This window comes from Camelina sativa, chromosome 12 (assembly GCF_030686135.1).
Source record: "Camelina sativa cultivar CO46 ecotype springtype chromosome 12, ASM3068613v1".
Taxonomy (NCBI): Eukaryota; Viridiplantae; Streptophyta; class Magnoliopsida; order Brassicales; family Brassicaceae; genus Camelina; species Camelina sativa.
In genome coordinates, this window is record NC_141891.1 from 7,992,930 (window position 1) to 8,011,513 (window position 18,584).

General features: G+C 36.8%; 4 protein-coding genes and 1 pseudogene across 7 annotated transcripts; 1 reads left to right on the top strand and 4 right to left on the bottom strand.

Moving 5' to 3' along the window:
* Positions 1-2,947: 2,947 nt before the first annotated feature.
* Positions 2,948-6,494, bottom strand: LOC104730913 (monocopper oxidase-like protein SKS1). The gene is made up of 9 exons (XM_010450154.3): positions 6,090-6,494; positions 5,558-5,667; positions 5,175-5,445; positions 4,943-5,078; positions 4,249-4,615; positions 3,782-4,147; positions 3,620-3,698; positions 3,347-3,546; positions 2,948-3,247 (listed from the first exon to the last, which is right to left on the bottom strand). Exons 1-9 carry the CDS (start codon positions 6,222-6,224, stop codon positions 3,154-3,156), a joined length of 1,758 nt encoding a protein of 585 aa, XP_010448456.2. The 5' UTR covers positions 6,225-6,494; the 3' UTR covers positions 2,948-3,153.
* Positions 6,495-7,228: 734 nt separating this feature from the next.
* Positions 7,229-13,079, bottom strand: LOC104730915 (E3 ubiquitin protein ligase RIN2). 2 transcript variants are annotated; one of them, XM_010450155.3, is made up of 13 exons: positions 12,428-13,079; positions 11,629-11,942; positions 11,269-11,346; positions 10,843-10,929; positions 10,628-10,749; positions 9,868-9,964; positions 9,665-9,770; positions 9,387-9,544; positions 9,127-9,264; positions 8,985-9,052; positions 8,684-8,902; positions 8,028-8,397; positions 7,229-7,734 (listed from the first exon to the last, which is right to left on the bottom strand). In XM_010450155.3, exons 2-13 carry the CDS (start codon positions 11,863-11,865, stop codon positions 7,678-7,680), a joined length of 1,737 nt encoding a protein of 578 aa, XP_010448457.1. In that variant the 5' UTR covers positions 11,866-11,942; positions 12,428-13,079; the 3' UTR covers positions 7,229-7,677. The 2 variants fall into 2 exon arrangements, with proteins under 2 accessions (XP_010448457.1, XP_010448458.1); XM_010450156.3 differs by having other exon boundaries at positions 12,262-12,438.
* Positions 13,080-13,159: 80 nt separating this feature from the next.
* LOC109128071 (uncharacterized) lies at positions 13,160-13,472 on the top strand. Its single transcript, XM_019233795.2, has one exon. It carries the CDS (start codon positions 13,160-13,162, stop codon positions 13,328-13,330), a length of 171 nt encoding a protein of 56 aa, XP_019089340.2. The 3' UTR covers positions 13,331-13,472.
* A 33-nt stretch (positions 13,473-13,505) lies between these two features.
* On the bottom strand, positions 13,506-15,705 carry LOC104730916 (putative glycerol-3-phosphate transporter 2). 2 transcript variants are annotated; one of them, XM_010450157.2, is made up of 3 exons: positions 15,407-15,705; positions 14,312-15,275; positions 13,506-14,227 (listed from the first exon to the last, which is right to left on the bottom strand). In XM_010450157.2, exons 2-3 carry the CDS (start codon positions 15,243-15,245, stop codon positions 13,653-13,655), a joined length of 1,509 nt encoding a protein of 502 aa, XP_010448459.2. In that variant the 5' UTR covers positions 15,246-15,275; positions 15,407-15,705; the 3' UTR covers positions 13,506-13,652. The 2 variants fall into 2 exon arrangements, with proteins under 2 accessions (XP_010448459.2, XP_087335930.1); XM_087479804.1 differs by having other exon boundaries at positions 15,424-15,545.
* Positions 15,706-16,891: 1,186 nt separating this feature from the next.
* LOC104730917 (GLABROUS1 enhancer-binding protein-like pseudogene) lies at positions 16,892-18,455 on the bottom strand (annotated as a pseudogene). The gene has a single exon (XR_015574869.1). The product of XR_015574869.1 is annotated as a GLABROUS1 enhancer-binding protein-like pseudogene (transcript).
* Between the last annotated feature and the right edge of the window lie 129 nt (positions 18,456-18,584).

Below are 18,584 nucleotides of genomic sequence, written 5' to 3' on the forward strand. Positions count from 1 at the left end.
TCTCAATGCACTTGCCAAAGGAAAAAATAATGAGTTGAATAAAAGTATTCTCAGCGGATTGATTAAAATGCTTGACGAATACAATGAGTTAGCTAAAGTGTTCAGAATAACTAGAGATAAATACGAATCTGGAACAACTGAAGAATACTCAATTAGATTAATCAAAAATAACGAACGTGGTAGACAGTTTGACCATCCACAAGGAGATGAGATTGCTGGACTTATTGTGGGTGACATGTCTATTCCAAATTGTGAGAGAGATATAATAGTGCATCATAAAATAGACAAACCACAATATGTCAGCTTTTTACATCCATCCTATATGTCTCTACAATATCCTTTATTGTTTCCATATGGTGAACAAAGTTATATGGAAAAAACCATTCCATATAGAGAAGGATATACTACGAAGAGGTCATATGTCACAATGCGAGAGTATTATGCATACCAAATATATACAAGATTGACATCTCCAGGAACAATAATACGTTCAGGCCATCTTTTCCATCAATATGTGGTTGATGCATATATTGCTATCGAACAAGAACATATGAATTTTTATCTATATAACCAGAAAAAAAACTTAGAGCGGATTTGTACAATAATGTATGTGATGCAATTGCAACAAAACTACATTAACAAGAAAAATTTGCTTACTAACTCAAATTTGCTTACTATATGAAGAAATCTAACTCAAATTTTCTTACTAAAAAAATATTATTTCTTTCGTGTAAATGGTTGAAAAAATAAATATAATAAAATTAGTATATTACATATAATTGTAGAGTATAAATATATGTATGATTAGGGGTAGCCCATTCTTATCTTTTTAGTGATTTGTGCATTATTTATGTATTGATTGTTTTAAAATTATATATAAAATCTACTGCTCAAAATTAGAATAATATGTTACTCCCTCTGTTTCACAAAGAGTGTCATTTTGGCATGATTTTTTTGTTTCAAATTAAGTATCATTTTAGATTTTCAATGTAATATTAAGCATAAATTTCCAACTTTAACCTCATATTCATTGAAGAATATCAAGAGTCAATATCAATTTTAAGGGTATAAGAGATATTTAAATATGTTTTCTTAATTTGTGTGTAAAGTGTCAAAATGACACTTATTATGAAACAGAGGGAGTATCAGTTAACATATAAGATAATTATTGAATTATATGTTTGTCAACTAATTATTAACCAAACAATCACGAAATCCAAATGATTGTATCACTTAGGTCTATTTGGTATAAAAATTTACATTATAGTTCATTTATAACAAAACACAATGTGTGGTTCTAAAATTGTCCAATAAAATTAAATTTGTCCAATATAAAATCTTAAAATTTTAATAAAACTAAACACATGACATGTTGTAATATAATCACCTTTAAAGTTACGAGGTTATATATTGGTTTGAATTTATAAAAGAGGATTATAGTTTAGATTTTATAATTAAACAAAATTATATGTCGATTTGAGTTTATAAATGAGGATTAGGGTTTAGATTTTACAATTTAATGAAATTAAGTGTATTAAGATGAAAAAAAAATGAAATTTGTTTTCTCTAGCAGAAAAACTTATATATATACTTCTTAAAAATAACTTTATTTATAAGAAAATATTAATATACTTTTGTTGAATTTAATTTTATTTGACAAATTAAAAATCCGCACAACGGCGGATCCTAATCTAGTTGGTTTATATTTGTGTTTCAATTAATTAAGCAAATTATTGGATCGATCGTCTAGGTCTAGGTGTAGTAGACAGTGTAGCCCTGGATAGCCACATGGAATATTTGCTTGAATAATAGAGAAAAAAAATTGTTACAAGTCCTTAAAAAAAAATGGTTAATGTGTAGAACTGAACTTTTGTTTTGTGTTATTTCGCAGAGCAAATGCGATTTTATTTTATTTTATTTTAATTTTTGAAAATATTAATACTACTAGATATATCTTTAAAAAGTTCTAAATGTTAGGAAAATATTGGTTATTGTGAGATATTATTATTCTTATATTATTTTAATTACTTATTCGAACCATGTGACATCTCATTCCGTTTGTTCTATATTCCCCTATAATCATCGATCATTAACCAGTTATGCATGTATGTTAGTCTTAATTCTCTCTAATCATTATGCTGTAAAGTAAAGGTGTAAAAATTAATCATTAGAAGTCTATCATATAATTTGCTAAACATGGCCGTTTCACATCATACGATCGTCTTCTTGTCTCTGTTTATAATAATTAACAAAACCTAGGCGTCTCAAATTATACCAAACTAAACCCAACTTATTACGAAGTTTTGTTTTCTTTTGAAGATCATTACAAAGTTCATTCCGGTGTTTAAGCAAAGGTAGCACGTGATGTGATATGATGCGCAATGCATGTAATATGAACATGGACCAGATCTCTTATTCCGGAGAAACATCAACTTATTTAATTTTTGGTTTTAGTCAGATATTATTATTAGTCATCATTCTTCTCTAATTATTAAGAAAGACAGATCGACGTATCAATGTATCATGTACACTAACACTATAGAGAATTGATATGCGAATTAATCATCTCCGATGCATGATCCTATTAGTTATAGGCGTTTAATGGCTGGAAATTGCACATAATTTATAAGTTTTTTAAAAATCAATCAGCAAAATAAAATTTCTAAAGCTGTTCACAAAATTTCATATTTGAGAACAAAGTGATATGAATATGATCGCATATTTTGAAATTAGGAGCCCTATCGTACTTTTTGTTAAAAAATTGTAAACACAAACATCTAACGAAGAATTATTGTATTTAAAAATCATATGTAACATAAACTTGACATTTCAAAGTTCAAACAATCAACCTATTTTCTAGAATCATATGAAAGATTAAAAAAAAAAAAAAAGCTGATGGGAGAGACGTAAAGGATGTGGATGGTTTGTAAGAACATACAAAAGAAAAAAGAAAAAAATCAAACTTTTTCATTACAATTGAGAAGATTTTAAACCATTTTGACCTTAAACAACGCAAGAACCAGTGTTGTTGTTCAGATCCACGGGGATAAATTAATAAATCTAAACATTTTACGTCTTCTACAGTCTACAGACGAACTAGTGGGACTTCATCACTTCACCGGGTCGATCAACACAAAAAGATGTAAAAAAGGCTCAGCAAAATGTTAAAACCGAGGGGAGCAACAACATTAGCATTAGCTTCAAGTGTCCATTTAGCATAGATGTTGCAGCTGAGTGGTGTTGTTCCCTGCAACAATCACAATGAAGAGTGTGTTATGATCCTCCTCATCATCTGAAGGTACAGCAAAAGAGAGAGAGGGAAGAAAAGTTTGAGATGAATACTTACTTCTGTAAGTTCTTAAGGGCACCACAGTAAAGGACATTTTCAGGGGGATCCATCTCTGTCTTTCCATCCTCTTCAGGGTTTGTGATCCGCATATAAGTTTCTTCACCAAGATACCATCTATCAAGATTCTCTACTCGAATGTTCCAAACTCCGACATTATCAAGGGAAATAAGTACAGCCGTCCATCCCCCTGGGTATACCTAAATAACAAGGAAACCATTAAGAAAAACCATGCAGATCATAGTAGTTTGAGTGATGCTACGGTGTATGAACCTCGATTGTGCTTCTTGAGATGGCATCCCAGTTGTTATATGAACCCTTTTTGTCTTCTGACCATATACCAAAGTCCATCCTGTATAACATGGTACATCAACACCAGATTTTTTAAGACATGAGTAACGAGAATAGATCACAAGGTGTCATTGTTTCTCTTACCCAACAACAAAGAAAGAATAGCCATCAACATGAAAGCTCTGGATCTTGGTGTCGTTGTTCTGGAATACAACTTGTATAAAGCTCTTGTATGTTGCGTTGATCATAGATCTGTCCAAACGAGGAGGTCTATTGAACGGTTTTTCAGGGAAGTCCAGCTTATAAGCTCCTTTCACTTTATTGAGATCCGCAAGCCTCACTGGAGTGCTTGGATTCACAAATGAAATCCCATTAAGTGTAGCACGAAGAGCACCATTAATTGTTGTTGGAGGCAAACTTCTCAAAATGTATGTATTAGTGATGTTTATTTGACCATAGTGAAATGATCCCTGCGGATTTGGGCGAGCTCCACTAGCAGATGTGTTTTGCCTGTAGATCAAAAGAGTCAGCTTCACTGGGACAATAATCTAGTTGTAGTAACAAGAAAGGGGTATTTCCATGCACTTGCACCAAAAAATGTATAAACAAACCTGATGGCCTTTGGCTGGTTCATTGCTGACCACGGGCTAGAAACATCTGTTTTAGGAACTGGTAGAGGACCAGAAACAGGTCCTTGGGAATTAGAGTAATGGAGAATGGCAACACCAGTGACTCTTTGCCACACTGTTTCATTCACAAATCTAGCACTGGCAACAATGTAGTAATCACTTGTGGCGTTTTGGTCCATGGTTACCAAGAAAGAATAAGACTGTCCTACATGAACATCAAAATCAGTAAAGTTCGTCTGAGAAGTGTAATGACCCTCGGTTTCTACCAAAAGCAAATTGTGGTTCTGAATCCTGAAGTTCAAGCTTGTTGAGATCCCAACATTGTGAACACGGATTCTGTATGTTTTTCCTGCAAAATATAACACGATTATTATAGCATAATAGAAAACTAATAATTTGCACCCAATCTTGACAAATCTTCTCTAACGACTGAAGATGTGAACTTTTGAAGTACCATCTTTACAAGATGTTCAACTACATGCAACAGTTACTCATGTGCTCAGAGCTCTAAGTCGAATAAGGAAAAAGATTATCTTAGAACAACACAACTAACTGAGATTGGAGACTAAACACAGGCAACTCTTCAAACAAAATGTTACTAGGATGCAAAGTAAAGTCACATGACAATATTCATAGGTCTCCTGAGATAAAGTGAATAAACTCCCAGATATGATACCTGGTTCAACATGAAAGGTTAAGTAATCAATTCCATCAGGTACACTACTGTTGTACTTGTAAGGACCCTTCCCATTGATGAGGACTCCATCTGGCATCCCAAGTTCTTTCCCAGAGTCAAGTGTTCTCCTTAATGCCTGAGAAGCAAACAGTGTCTCAGGTATATATATAAAACACAGGTAGTGATAACCAAATGCGGAAAACGAAAATACACCAAAGTGATAGTTACATACTTTATGGTCCTGAGTGTACCAATCACCAATAATGAAGATGAGTTCGCCGTCAGGCTGTGGGAAAGGGATAGGAATGACATTACGGTTATTAATCACGATGGGACCAAAACCCCCAGATGCTCTCTGAAAGTTGAGTGAAGGGGAGTAGAAAAAGCTTCCAATTTGATCCTTCACTTGAAACTGATAAGTAAAGTTCCACCTAGGAGGAATTGGGCAGTTTGTACCAAGAACACCGTCTTGCCACGAGTTACGTCGCATTTGGACGCCAGGCCTATTCCAACATGACAAATGGTGAAGAACCCCAAAGAAGCACATTAGTCTTTAGAAACTATATATGTTAAGGAGGTTAAAAAAAAAAGAGACAGGGGTCTTGGTCGTCTCACCAAGTCAAGAGGAGAGGCTCATCCAAATGATTGAAGACGTTAACAACAACATTGTAGTTGGTAGTAGCATTAAGCAGAGGCCCTGGAAACTGCCCATTGACAGCTATAACCTGAATATACAAAGGTAAACACTAAATCAAAGAAGGCTAACACAGACTCAAAAATTCAATCTTTTTATGCCAATCAACATTTTTACATAGAAGGAACCATTAGTTGAATACCTAAACCCATAAAAATCATAACTTTGAGATTATATGGTACATTACATAACTTTAAAATCAAGTTCAGTGACCCTCTTTAGCACATTACACACAAATAGAAGAAACCCAAAAGACAAAACTTAGCCACCTCAAATGCACTCTAAATATAGATCCAGAGGTAAGAAGAACACGAGTTTCAGAAAACTGAAAAACCAAAAAGCATTTCAAAGACGCCATTGAATCTCTAAATCGAAAGCGAGAACCTTTACTAAAACACTAAACCCTACACTCAAAAGGGGGGAAAAAAAAGAAAGGTAAGAAAGAAAGGGAACCTGTTGAGGAACGCCGAGGGGAGAAGCGGTGATGTAAGAAACTCTGAAGTCGTAGGAGACGAAAGGGTCCGCCGCGAAAGACACGGCGGAGAGAAGAGCAAAGCAGAGGAAGAACACAGAACAAGTCGGCGCCATAAAGTTTGGATTTTTTTAAAATTTAATGCGTGTTCGTGATCAGAGAAAGCTAAGGAGGAATTGACATAATAAAGGAGTGAAATCGAAACGGTAGAGAGAAGACGAAGCAAATGTGTATAATAAAAGTGTCAGTGTGGGTTTTTGAAAATTTTTCTTACAAGACACCGGAAAATTTTAGGGGACACTCCAACAACTTTTTTTTTTTAATTATTTGTTTTTCTTTTGGCCTTATTTTAGTAATACCTTTTCTTTTTTCATACTTCAAAAGACAATTTTGCAGGAAAAAAAAAGCTTTACCTTTAACAACCATTTCATACAAAAAAAAAAAAAAAACTTTCATATTTTTGTATTTTCCCCTTTAGTGTCAGTGTACTTTTTTGGGTCCCTTTATTATCAGTGTAATACATGAGCAATAGAAAGCATTGAATTTGAAAGGAAGACCGTTGAAATGCAAAGATTGAGGAGAAGACCTGGAAACATATATGTACAGAAGAATGTGGGAACATATTAATCACCCTGTTTTTTTGTTTACAATTGTTTTATGCCAACTACCTCATACTATATTTTAGTAATGAGAAGAAACAGATAAACTTATTTAATGAAGGGAGCTCAACGTAGTCATAGTAGTATAAAGTTTTATCGAACTACGTAGATAGATGTCTAGAAGAACCGTATATTAAAATAAGATGAACTGGTTTCTCTTTTGCCAATTTGCAATTTTACACACGGCATGGACGTTATGAAAAGTTGCTTCCTTCTTAAAGAAACAATCTTTTTTTTTTTTTACTTGAAGTTGCGTTAAAAGTACCAACATGATACTTTTATATTCCTCTTCTTATATACAAAAGCAGTCTAATCGAAGTGGTTATGACATATATCTGTATTGGTTTCTTCGGTAATTGTATGCTAACTATAACTTTATATTTAATTTGTTTCTTGATCTGTTCCTCAAAATCTGCAGATTTTAAGTTATCAAAGCCCGTATAGGAGGATGTACTTATAAGTTTTTCAGAAGAAAAAGATTTGATGATATGCTATATTACAGACTATTGGATCAATAACAGTAGATTCTTTAATTTACTTCATTTATTGTAAATTATACATTCTTCTACAGTAGAGGTAGCAGCAGCTACAAAGAGTGGTTACTCTCCCTCTAGATTGGAGCCGAGGCCAGACTGCGACAAGATATCACCAGACCCCCAGGGCGTAATCACCTTATGTAAATATCCGAACTTATTTTTCGCAAGAGAGCAATAAGCTAAAGACTAGAGCCTCTTCTTCTCTATAGCAAAAGAGTGATGCACATTGCCTTGTATTTACAGCAGGTGAAGCTTGGAATGTTGGGTGGTGTCTAAGACTTAAGGACAAGGATGTTGTCCCTCATCATTAATCTATACCTATGGTTGAAATGGAAGTGCTGCAAATGCTTAAGTATATTTTACACAAACTATCGTCACATCTGGAGAAGATTGTTCACTGTGACAGCAACAGAGTTTGTTCTCTGCAGGTCCTGCAAGAAAATGAAACGCAACAGGTTCAAGTATCAAGTCGCGTGAATCTTATTAGTACTGAAATATTCACTTAAAGGACCAGTTTAGTGCAAACATGAGAACCAAGTACCGGACAATGGGTTCAAGCAAATTGACCACATAAATAAAGTGATAAAATTCGGTTTCAGCCTTTCAGGTATGAGAATCTTTCCTTCCATTCAATGCAGAAGACAATATAAAATGACCCACCAACTCAGCCAAATATGCACTTCCCGTCAAAGCTATACATATCCAATATGCAGTTAAAACTTACCTGGAAAATAATTTCATCGGGCATGTGTGGCATGACTTCCCTCACTGTCTCAGCCATAGCTAGTATATTTGCCAAGCTTTCATTTGTCGTGCTTGATACAGTTCTTAGATGCAGACCACCTGTCCTTCCACCAGTACCAGGAGGTACGGTTGTAGAAGAAGTGGATGGTTGTGAAGGGTTCATAGGCCATAGACTCCAAGCAGCATCATCAAGTGCAGTTTGAGCATAGCTTTCGCCAACAGATGCAAGATGCCTCATCATCATCTGAACCCGCCCTAGTCCAACTGACCTGGAAGCGGTAGAGGGACCAGCCACATCAGAACCCTGACCTGACCATGTCTGCAGCCAGTTTGGATCCAATCCTAAATTCCTATTTTGTGAAAGAAAAGGGTGAGAACTTGTATAATCCAGTTTGAAATGGAACTCTTTAAAAACAAATTCAAGGAATATGCACACATAGTGGTCGTCATAACTCACAAACCAAATATTGTTGGCGATCCAAAATAATTTTAAATAAGGTTTAATTTAAGGCAATGCAAATTTAGTATAACAGCACCAAGATCAAGGGAGCCACAGGAAACGAATCATTAAGTTCTAAACAAATTGTTACTTTGGTGTTGTTGATAAGAAAAGCAAGAATGAAGAATGAACTGAACCTCGTAGTATCATTTTCGACAGTATTTGGCATCTGGGTAGGAAATAATCCAGTGGCTAGTGCATGTACGGGATTGTTTTGTCTTTCAAGCTGACGGGCTAACTGTTCATCGCTTGAGACTTCCTCTGTGCGAGGGTTCACCTCACTTTCAGTTCGACCAACAAAAAGAGGCTTACGACATGTAGGACAAGAATAAACCTCATTTAGACCTTGATCCAACCTGCCAGCATCAAAACATCTTTAGGATCACTAGTTTCAGTCATAAAGACATGAGGCTGTCGGTATTATTTAGCTAAGCGCACCAGGATCGCAGGCATCCAAGATGGAAAAGGTGGTTGCAGTGTAGCCTTTTGGCCTTAGCCATAGGTTCCTGCCATTCATAATGTATTTTAAGAGTTTGAGATAGAAAAATTATATGAAAATGACTCTATAGCAGATGCATACCCGACATATGGCACATTCATCATCATATGCCCTTAACTCTTCAGAAGTTGCATCAGGGAGGGCTGCATGGAGAGCACCCAGAGCTATTCTTAGTTTAATGTATCCTTTTATTCGTTTCAAAATTGCACTTAACAATGCCTGCCAAACCAAACAGAAAACCAGGTAAATAATTCAACAATTGAATGCTGTGACTAGTATCAGCTGTCAAGTAACTGGGAGAGCGACACTGTTTTAAAGAAAGCCAATTAAATATAACATACACGTATGTTGAGAAACAAAACTGCGTCCACCAGATGAAAGGCAATGCCATGCAGCCACCAAATGTGCAAATAATGACCTAGTGCCATTACCAAAGTAGCCATGTCCAGGAAGAAACCAAGGTTACGGTTGAGGAGGCCCTTCCATTCCAACAGTGAGCCTATCCAAAGATAAGAGTTTACCTTGAGATGTGGAGTTCTAGTAGACCAAAAATGTCCACAGGAATGCATTCCCGGGCTCTAATAGAAAAACATAAGTATAACACCAGAAAAGGAACAACCTGCTGTCATGGAATCGAGAAACTTAGATCTTTGGCAGTCGGAGTTCTTGACTGCTAAGTGGTTAATCCACATATCTAGGAGCTGAAACCCATGAATTAAAAGCGCCTGCGAAAAATTCCGATCAACTCTATAGTTTGTTGACCATGGCTAATAAGAAAGAAAACAAGTTGGACTAAGATGACAACTAATATCAATTAAGTACCTGCAAGGTCTCAAAAGCTATACTGCATGGCTCAAAAAGTAACAGCAGATACACGGAGGAACCAATTGTATTGTATGTCATAAGGGAAAGTTTTATCCTGCAAGATTGGAGGAGAAAAGTAATTCTTTTACTCAACATATCACCCAGACATGATTGAAACAGGTTACAAAAACAGAAAACATTATCAAACGAGATCCTAACTGGACTGGAGTCCACAAAACATAAAGAACTCAGACACAATATCTTCCTCGCTCTATGGCATCCACATTTTCACTCAGAAGAAGTTTTTGCTTTACTTTCGCCTTGAAGCAGAGGTCATGCATACATGAATTTCAGGATATCATCTCTCACGCTATAGCATAAACATAAAGCAAGCTATGCACTCTCTCTATGTTGTTAAAGAACTTTATAAAATTGTTCTTGAGGGAATAAGGTAAATCTAGAGAAAATTCTACTCTGATCCTCTAACATAACAAGGAGTGTTTATGAAGAAAATCAAGATGTATATAGGATCAAGATCAACTTCCAGGAGCACCAATTTTCACTAGAAATTAAGAGCAGTAAGAGCGTCAGCCATGTAGGTTAATTCTTTGTACCTCCTTGATAATACACACATTACCTAAGTTTTGTTTAAGAAGTACATATAGAGTCCAGAGAGAACCTTGAGTGGAAACAAACTTCTATAGTTTAAGGCCCCATAAACCTATAGAGACTGCAGCAATTAAATATTTGACAGTATACCACAAGGTTTAGGAAATACCACAACATATCAACAGAGAGGACCACGAACAGCACTGAGTACACACGAAAGTATGTCCAAGGTGTAGAAGAAGGAGATGCATTCAATCGTTCAAGCCGGTCTCTAGCCAAAGCTTGAAACATCTACATGACATTCCAAGATACACATTAGGGTGTCTAGAAAAGATAATTTAAAATTTGGTTTCTCGTAAATCAAGAACGCCCAGTGTTGCATACCTTTAAAGTACATAGAACAGTCAACCAAACTGTCCACAGTACACCCTGAAATATTGTCGGGGGAATCACCAGTGGTAGAAACGTACCCTAAGGAGAGGAGGATTAAAAGGGAGAATAAACTATTAACACCGACAATACATACAAATATCTGCAAATAACTCAAATGAAGGAAATAATACACAAAGATGCAAAGTACAAGAGGAAATGAAGGGATAATGTGGGAGAATCATCTGTCTAAGTAAAGACCTCTCTCGAGCCTCAAAAACTAGTTTCTTTTCTATTCAATTCCTCTGCCATTATATATTTTAACTGTTTCCCGACTGCAGTTACGATATTAAGTAATGAAAACTACCAAGAATATCTCATAAAAAACAACGACTGTAGGTTATTGTATGTCACAGTCTAGTTTAACTCAAAAACAGCTACCTTGTAAATGATATAATTGGCAAGTCGCTCCACCAACTTTTTAGTTTCAACGTCATATAAATCTCCAAAAAATAGAGTCTGCAGAAGATGTTTAAAAGACATTAGAAGTACAGAAAATGGTCAGAAGATATTTCCAGAAACATCTTAAACAACCAGTATACTATGGTAACAAACAGTACGAAGTTCTTGAGTTTTCTTTTATGCAAGACATTAAACTAGCCGGAAATGCAATTCTGCTTCTTATGCACATCACTTTACTCGAGGTAAAAACTAATAATTATGGTTTGGATAGTAACCAAAATAAGAACTGTAAATGAAGAGAAAGTACCAGAAGTAAAATGTTACACTTTTAAGTCTTACCTTGAGAGAAAGTAGCAGAAGAATATACACATTGAGCACAAAATTTGCGAGCAGGGCAATAGTGAAATAAGAGCCAAGAAGCAGGTCAAGGGCATGCTCGGAGTCTCCTAAAGAGATGTTGTTGGCTATGAGCCCATCTGATCTAAGTCTATCGAGAGACAACTCTGTCCAGACTTGAAGGCCGACAAAGCTCAAAGCTGTAGATGCTACCGAGACCGGCAAGTACCTTATCCCCATTAGGAACTATAATAACAGCCTTCCCACTTAAACTTAATCCCCTGAATCTCATTTAGTCATATAAGCATTAATGCCATCTGCAGCAACATAATCTCTCATCATCAGTAGTAAGACTTGGAAGAGACAAAACAACCACAAAGCAGAGTGATCACACGGAAGATTTCATGTAAAAAAAAGATACGATTTTTACAGGGAAATTAGACCAATTTGCAATCAGAAAACAAGAAAAAGAGAAGATTTTTCGCAGAATCGACAGAGAATTGAGCTCCAGAGAAGCAAACAACAACAACAACAACAACAACAAAAAGGATTCTTTTTTAGATTGGATTTGTACAATTGACCGGGGAAAAACTAAAAGATATGATCCCAGAGATGTCACAGGTTTGAAACCATTACATATAAATATCCAAAATTGAAGAAAGGGAGCTGGTATGGAAGATTCAACAACGAATAAAAATGCAGATAGCAGCAGCAAAACAAGAAAAGAGAGAGAGAGAGAGAGAGAGAGATCAGAGTTGTACAAATCGATCGAAATCACAAAAGAAAGAAGAAAAGAAAAAACCTGAAACACACGAAGCTGTCGGTTGGAAGATTATCTTAAAAAGCACCTGTGTTACCGTGCCTCCCTGTCTCTCTCTCTCGATCGAGAGAATCGAAAAGTAAAAAGAAGGAGCAACAAAATTCTATATCTTCTTCTTCTTCTTCTTCTTCCAAAGAATGTATTTTTATTTACAAACTTTTTATTATAAAATTAAAACTGATACGGTCAACACATGTTTCTTTTTTCCTGAGTTTATTTTTCAAAGTAAAGCAAATAGTTATATTAATATCAATCATCTTATAATATGGTTTTGGGTGAAACCAAATGCTCCACTTCTATGGTTTTTGTGAACATTAATGATGGTTAATGCATCTAAAAGTAAAAGATAATTTGATAGTATTAGCAGATATCGACACGCCGGCAGATTTGAATATGACCCAATCAAGCAAAAACACCTTTTGTCATTTAGAGCTTTCTTCCGAACTGTATATAGTTTTCGGTGCACAATTTTCCCAATAACAACAAAAATTAGATTTCATATGGATCAAAGCGAGCCCATGTAAAATTTTTTAACTATAATTGGGCCTTATAAGCCCATTACTGGATCTTCCATTTTGGAGAACTCTCAAGATCTTCTTCTTCGCTTTTTCATGTCCGATACAAATAAATCACTCCAATTCATAAAACCCTAAAATAAAATAAAAATTCCGATCTACGTTCGCACCGGAGTTTGAGAAGAAGAAGAAGAAGAAGATGGGAATAATAAGAAGCAGCTTCTCTTTCCTCTCAGGAACAGTGTGCGGGATCTACATCGCTCAGAACTACAACGTTCCTAACATCAAGACGCTTGGACACTGCGCCGTTTCAATGGCCAAACAACTTGAAGAAAAATATCGCAAACCCAAAAGCAGAGACGACGTTTGATCTTCTCCGGTGAATTCACCGTTCTTTTGTTACTTTTTTTTTATTTTGTTTCTGCTTTATACTTTTTGATTGGTGAGGGTTGTGTGTGTGGGATTGTATATTCATACAAGTTTAACAATCAAAGGAAGATTCTTTTTACTCAGATTCATGTTTTTATCGCTTTCTACAATCAAAATTAGGTCAATTTTATTATCATTCAAACTTTAGAAATTAAGAAGACATGATCATGTTAACAGAACAGAGCTGGGAAAGTAAAAAAAAAAAGGAACGAACTTTAAAAGATAAAAAAAAAGTCTCTCTCTTGTGAAATTGTTAGGAAAACTTAAAGGAGGACATCAATGGGAGCTCTGGTTGCTGGTGATGATGATGAAGCTACTTCATCTTCTGATCCAAACAATATAGCTTTGACTTCTGCTATGATTAGTTTAGTGAGAAGCAATCCAGAGATGAAAGCTGCAGTCATCAACATGTAAAACACTGCGTCCCAGCTAATAGCAGAGATGTAGCCAGTGAGTACCGGTCCAATCGCAGCACCTACGGATCCTGTGCCGTCTATAATAGCTGTGACTGTAGCCAAAGCTCTTGCATTGCCTTTGAGAGATTTGTGTGTTCCGAGATCAGCTGAGACAGCTGTTGTGATGAGAGCGAATGGTCCATTGACGAAGACTCCTGATGTGAACATGAGGATGACATTGATGGTCATTGAGATGTGTCCAAAGACTCTGTAGAGGAACAGAGCTGGGATTGCCAAGTAGATGGATCCTGCTGCTGTGATGGCTCTTCCGTCCAGTTGATCAGAGATGTATCCGGCTAAGACTCCTCCAACAACACCTCCAACATCGAAGAGTGTCGACAAGTTTCCAGATGTCTCCTCAGACAGGTACTCTCCTCCGATCACTGCATTACATAATTCAGTCAATACCTATATCAAAGGCTACAACTTTAGAGGTTGAAAGAATGAGAGATGATGAGAAAACATACTGTTGTGGCTGACATAGAAAGGAAGCCAGTAGAGGAAAGTGTATGAGACCAACTTAGTGAAGAAGAGGCAGAAGGCGAAAGGAGCAACACCGGGGATTCTCCAAGCGGCCATGAACCCGATTGCTTTTCTATCGAATCCAGTACTCATTCTAGATTCCAAGAAGCTCTCTGTAATGGTGTCACCGATCCTCATGGTGGAGTCAATCTCAGTTCCATCTCTCTCAGCCTCAACGGTTGGAGGGTTCACAGGCAAGAAAAGGTAAACAACGATTCCAAGAAAAGTCATGAGCAAAGATGGGCCAAGAAATGACCAACCCCAACCATATCTAAGCAGACCGGATGCGATCAGAGACCCTGTGATGTTACCAAGAGAAGTGTGAGCACTCCAAACACCCATAATCATTCCTCTTCTTTTCTTGTCGAACCAGTTTCCAAGCACGGCCACAACACAAGGCCAGCCTATCGACTGAAACCATCCTGCCATAACCTGAATCGCCAAGAAATAGTAGAAGCTGTGGAAATCAGCCCAAAACGCAACCCCAAAGAGAGCTGTGAATAGGCCAGTCCCTATCATACCGATAGTCAGAAACGTCCTGAGATCCAAACGATCTCCCAAGTGACCTGCCACAAACATCCCAACCGCATAGATAGAGAGGAAAGCCAAGTCAATCTGACCAAGCAAGGCTGTTCCATCAGGTCCATCAAAGGGTGCCCAACCGCCTTTGATTGTTGATGCGGAAAGTGTTCCTTTGACAATGCTATTAGGCTTTCGGGCAGCATGGAAGGCGATATAGGCGACAAAGGTCAAGATAAAGACTAGGGCTTGGTATTGCTTGAAGGAGAGTCTTCCTGACCGCTTAAACCTTTCCAAGAACTGAATACCCCATGGCTTGGTTTCTTCATACAGGAACTGGGATGAAGTCCATGACGCCATCTCTTTAACAACTCTTCACAACGCCAAAACCTGAAATCAGATAAAGATGGTGAGGTCACTGTCTCTTCATCTGTTATTACTTGTAAAACAAGAATTCTTAACATCTTGTAAAACAAGCAGAACAAAATTATACAGAAAATTAAAGAGAATGTAGAATGAACCTGGAGTTTTGGATCACCTTTTGGAGTTTGAAGAGAGGAGAAAATTATCTCTCTCTCGCTCTTGGTCTGCAACTCGAATGTGTGAGAAGCTGGGAGGGAAAAAAACTCACTACTTAAAGAAAGTGAAACTGGCTCATTTTGAATAACTTATTTTGCCCCTTTGCTGTATTTTATATTGACCAAGCCCTTTGCTTCACTGGCCTCCAAATTTCTAGATTAAATTTTATCATATGTGTTTTATAATCAAACTACGCAAACTTGAAACAAACCAAACTAAAGAAGACGATGTCATATGAATCGAATCCTTCAACACAGATGATGAACTATTTAATAATAGTTTATGTGAAGTAGCAAGTCGGTGTCCGATCTATTCGTTTGTGCCCGCACGTAAGCCCCCTAAGATTCAACTCGTTAATTGTTTAGTTTATCTACACAACTATTGAGTAACATTCTTCTTTGGAATGGTACTTCATTTTGGTGTCCAAATTCATTTTTTTCTTAGTTCATTGGAAGATGTCAACAAATATATAAATATAGAAGCATAAGAAAATGTTTTTTTTTTGTTTAGAAAACAGTAATTATACAAAATGACTACAATTTTAGAGATATTTGCCAAAATAAACCCATAACAACAAACGTTTGTCGAAAACAACATCTAGAGAATGTTACTCTTGTGATAGAGCAAGGTTATAGAAAACTGACTTGGTTCTATCCCTCTTAATCAAGAGTACAATATGCGTGACAATGCTACATCGTAGATGGTACAGATGTTAAACAGTTAAATTTATATTGTCAAACTTGTGTGGTTCTCTTAATGTTATTCTCCTTGTCCCACATAGTGTGGAATCGGTAAGATCAGAAGGCTTTTTGAAGTTTTCTTGTGAAAATAATTGGGAAACCTTAATGACTTAGAGACCTCTTCTCTGCTTGTTTGAGAGATGCTCAAGGGATATCATGTTTCGTGATAGCTAACCTTATTGTTTTAATCTTTGATTGAGACATCTCTCTGCTCTTTTTGTAGCATATACTCTAGATAAGGAGAAGTATTGTACTATTCAGTATGTTGTTTTTCCATGTGGAATAGGTTGGAAAAGAAGGCGACAAAAACGCTGTCATCTATCAGAGACAGTGAGAGAGATAGAAACTCGATAAATTTGATAAAAGCCTATGATTCTTAGTGATGCACGACGATGTCAAAGATAGGATGATAGTATTTTCATTGAAGTCAGATCGACATGAATCTGCAGGAACATTATCTCGGTGCAGGTATCTTTCTAGTCTCTTATCGATATGCAAACTGCAAGACCATGTGAAGTAGAGTTTGCTTAACTGTGCAGTCCTCGGGAGGCACCAGCTGAACTTCACAAGGGATGCATATGATACGCATTGACAATTCGTTTCACAGCTCGTAACATAAATGTCATAAAAGAACTAATAAGGCTAATCCATTTTCTGGCTGAGTTCATAGAAACCGAACAAGAGGTATTAATAAAGAAAGGGGTCTTATACCCAAACCAAGCATTCAACATAGGGGGCAAAAAGAAAAAAATACGAGAACGAGTTACATAGGATTAGTTCCACAAGCTAAAATGCACAATAGGAAAAAGACTCAAAAGATGCATACTAAAGAGAGTAAAAAAAAAAAAAAAAAAGACAAACCGATCAGGATTCGTAGGCTTTGAATATCATCTTTGCAGTTTCGTTAACAAGCTCAGTCCTCTGCAAACAAAGCTCCACCTGCTTAGCCTTGAGCTTCTTCCATTTCTCCTCCACTTGTGTCTTCTTCGCTCCATCAGCAACCTTTTTCCAAACCGCAGTGATTGTAGACTCATCCAAACAACAAGAACCCGAATTCTCAGCATTGAAGAACAATGCAATCTCTCTACCAATAGAGAGACCACCCTTCCCCTCTGTTTTCTCCGGTCTGTTCCCTTCTTGTGGCTTCTTAGGAGTAGAGTGAGCTACCAACTTCATATCTTTAGTAGCAGCAACAGGGGTTGTTCCACCAATCTTCTTCCTTGATTTAGAAGTCATAACACCATTGCTTCCCCAAATCTTTCTAGCCAAATCAAAAGCTTTTCTCTCAATATCCTTAACAAACTTAACCTCATCTTCACTCTTTCCCTTTTTAGCAGCATTCTTCACAGTATTACCAAACTTCTTCTTCAACCTCTGGAGTTTAGTCACAATCTGACTTTTGGTAGCATCAAAATCAATTAACTTCTTCACATAACTACAAAAAGCATCACTGTCTTCATAAGGATCACCTTTGGTAGAAGTGAAATCAAGAACACCTTGAAGCAAAGCAACCTCATCAGTCTCACTGAACAACCTCTGAAACATCTTCTTTGCATCTTCTTTAGAAATCTTCTTACTAGATTCATTATCATTTGATTTCACCGTCTTCACCACATGATGCTCTGTCTCTGATATCTTCAGCTTCTTGTTAGCTTCAGGCTCAGCTTCTTTCAAAGGACGCTTGGATTTTGAACTTTCCGGTAAAGCCGCAGCGGATCCAGAAGCATCTGACTTAGCTTTGGCGGCTACAACAGGAGGCTTCTTAGCAGGCTCTGGTTCGGAATCGGACTCGGACTCAGATTCACCTTCGGAATCAGATTCAGGCTTCTTAGAGGAGGACACGTCTTTCCTCGAAACTTCAGCAGAGGAATCAGATTCATCTCCAGATGAACCAGATTCTTCCTCTTCACTCGAAGAGACCACAGGAAGGTTGTCGATGAGTTCCGCTTTCTTCGGTGCCATGGAGATCTGAGAGCGGCGACGAAGTCTTTTTTTTTTTTTTTTTTTTTGTTTCTCGTCGCCGTCGATTAGCTTTTGCTTTGCTCTTAGGTTTTGCGATTTTAGGTTAACTTTGTCGGGTTTTGTAATTTTTTTGCCCTACTTTTTTTTTGTCGATCGGTTCATACGAAGTTGGGCTTCCCAACACGCGCTATTCCCACTCCATTTTACTCTAACGGGCTTGAGGCTTCGGTACTTTGCGAGTTTTTAATTGACCCGTCCGTCGAATACCCTCGACCTCAGAACTCGTCTTCGGGTCTTATTGAAAAGTCGAATATACTAATGATCTCTATATTAATCAACCATAGGTCCATAAAGGTACCTAGCACGATATACTTGATTTGGAAACTTATTAATTTGTGTTTAAGCAGCAAATATTGAC

What these genes read in the sequence shown, in the direction of transcription:
- LOC104730913 (XM_010450154.3), bottom strand. Translation starts at nt 6,224, where the DNA reads ATGGCGCCGACTTGTTCTGTGTTCTTCCTCTGCTTTGCTCTTCTCTCC. An exon ending in AACCTTTCATGTTGAACCAG is followed by an intron (nt 4,616 to 4,942) that starts GTATCATATCTG and finishes TATATTTTGCAG; the next exon opens with GAAAAACATACAGAATCCGT. An exon ending in TATTCTTTCTTTGTTGTTGG is followed by an intron (nt 3,699 to 3,781) that starts GTAAGAGAAACA and finishes CATGTTATACAG; the next exon opens with GATGGACTTTGGTATATGGT.
- LOC104730916 (XM_010450157.2), bottom strand. Translation starts at nt 15,245, where the DNA reads ATGGCGTCATGGACTTCATCCCAGTTCCTGTATGAAGAAACCAAGCCA. An exon ending in TTTCTATGTCAGCCACAACA is followed by an intron (nt 14,228 to 14,311) that starts GTATGTTTTCTC and finishes TATGTAATGCAG; the next exon opens with TGATCGGAGGAGAGTACCTG.
- LOC104730915 (XM_010450155.3), bottom strand. Translation starts at nt 11,865, where the DNA reads ATGGGGATAAGGTACTTGCCGGTCTCGGTAGCATCTACAGCTTTGAGC. An exon ending in TCTCGATTCCATGACAGCAG is followed by an intron (nt 9,545 to 9,664) that starts GTTGTTCCTTTT and finishes ATCTTTGGATAG; the next exon opens with GCTCACTGTTGGAATGGAAG. An exon ending in TTTTGTTTCTCAACATACGT is followed by an intron (nt 9,265 to 9,386) that starts GTATGTTATATT and finishes TTGGTTTGGCAG; the next exon opens with GCATTGTTAAGTGCAATTTT.
- LOC109128071 (XM_019233795.2), top strand. Translation starts at nt 13,160, where the DNA reads ATGGGAATAATAAGAAGCAGCTTCTCTTTCCTCTCAGGAACAGTGTGC.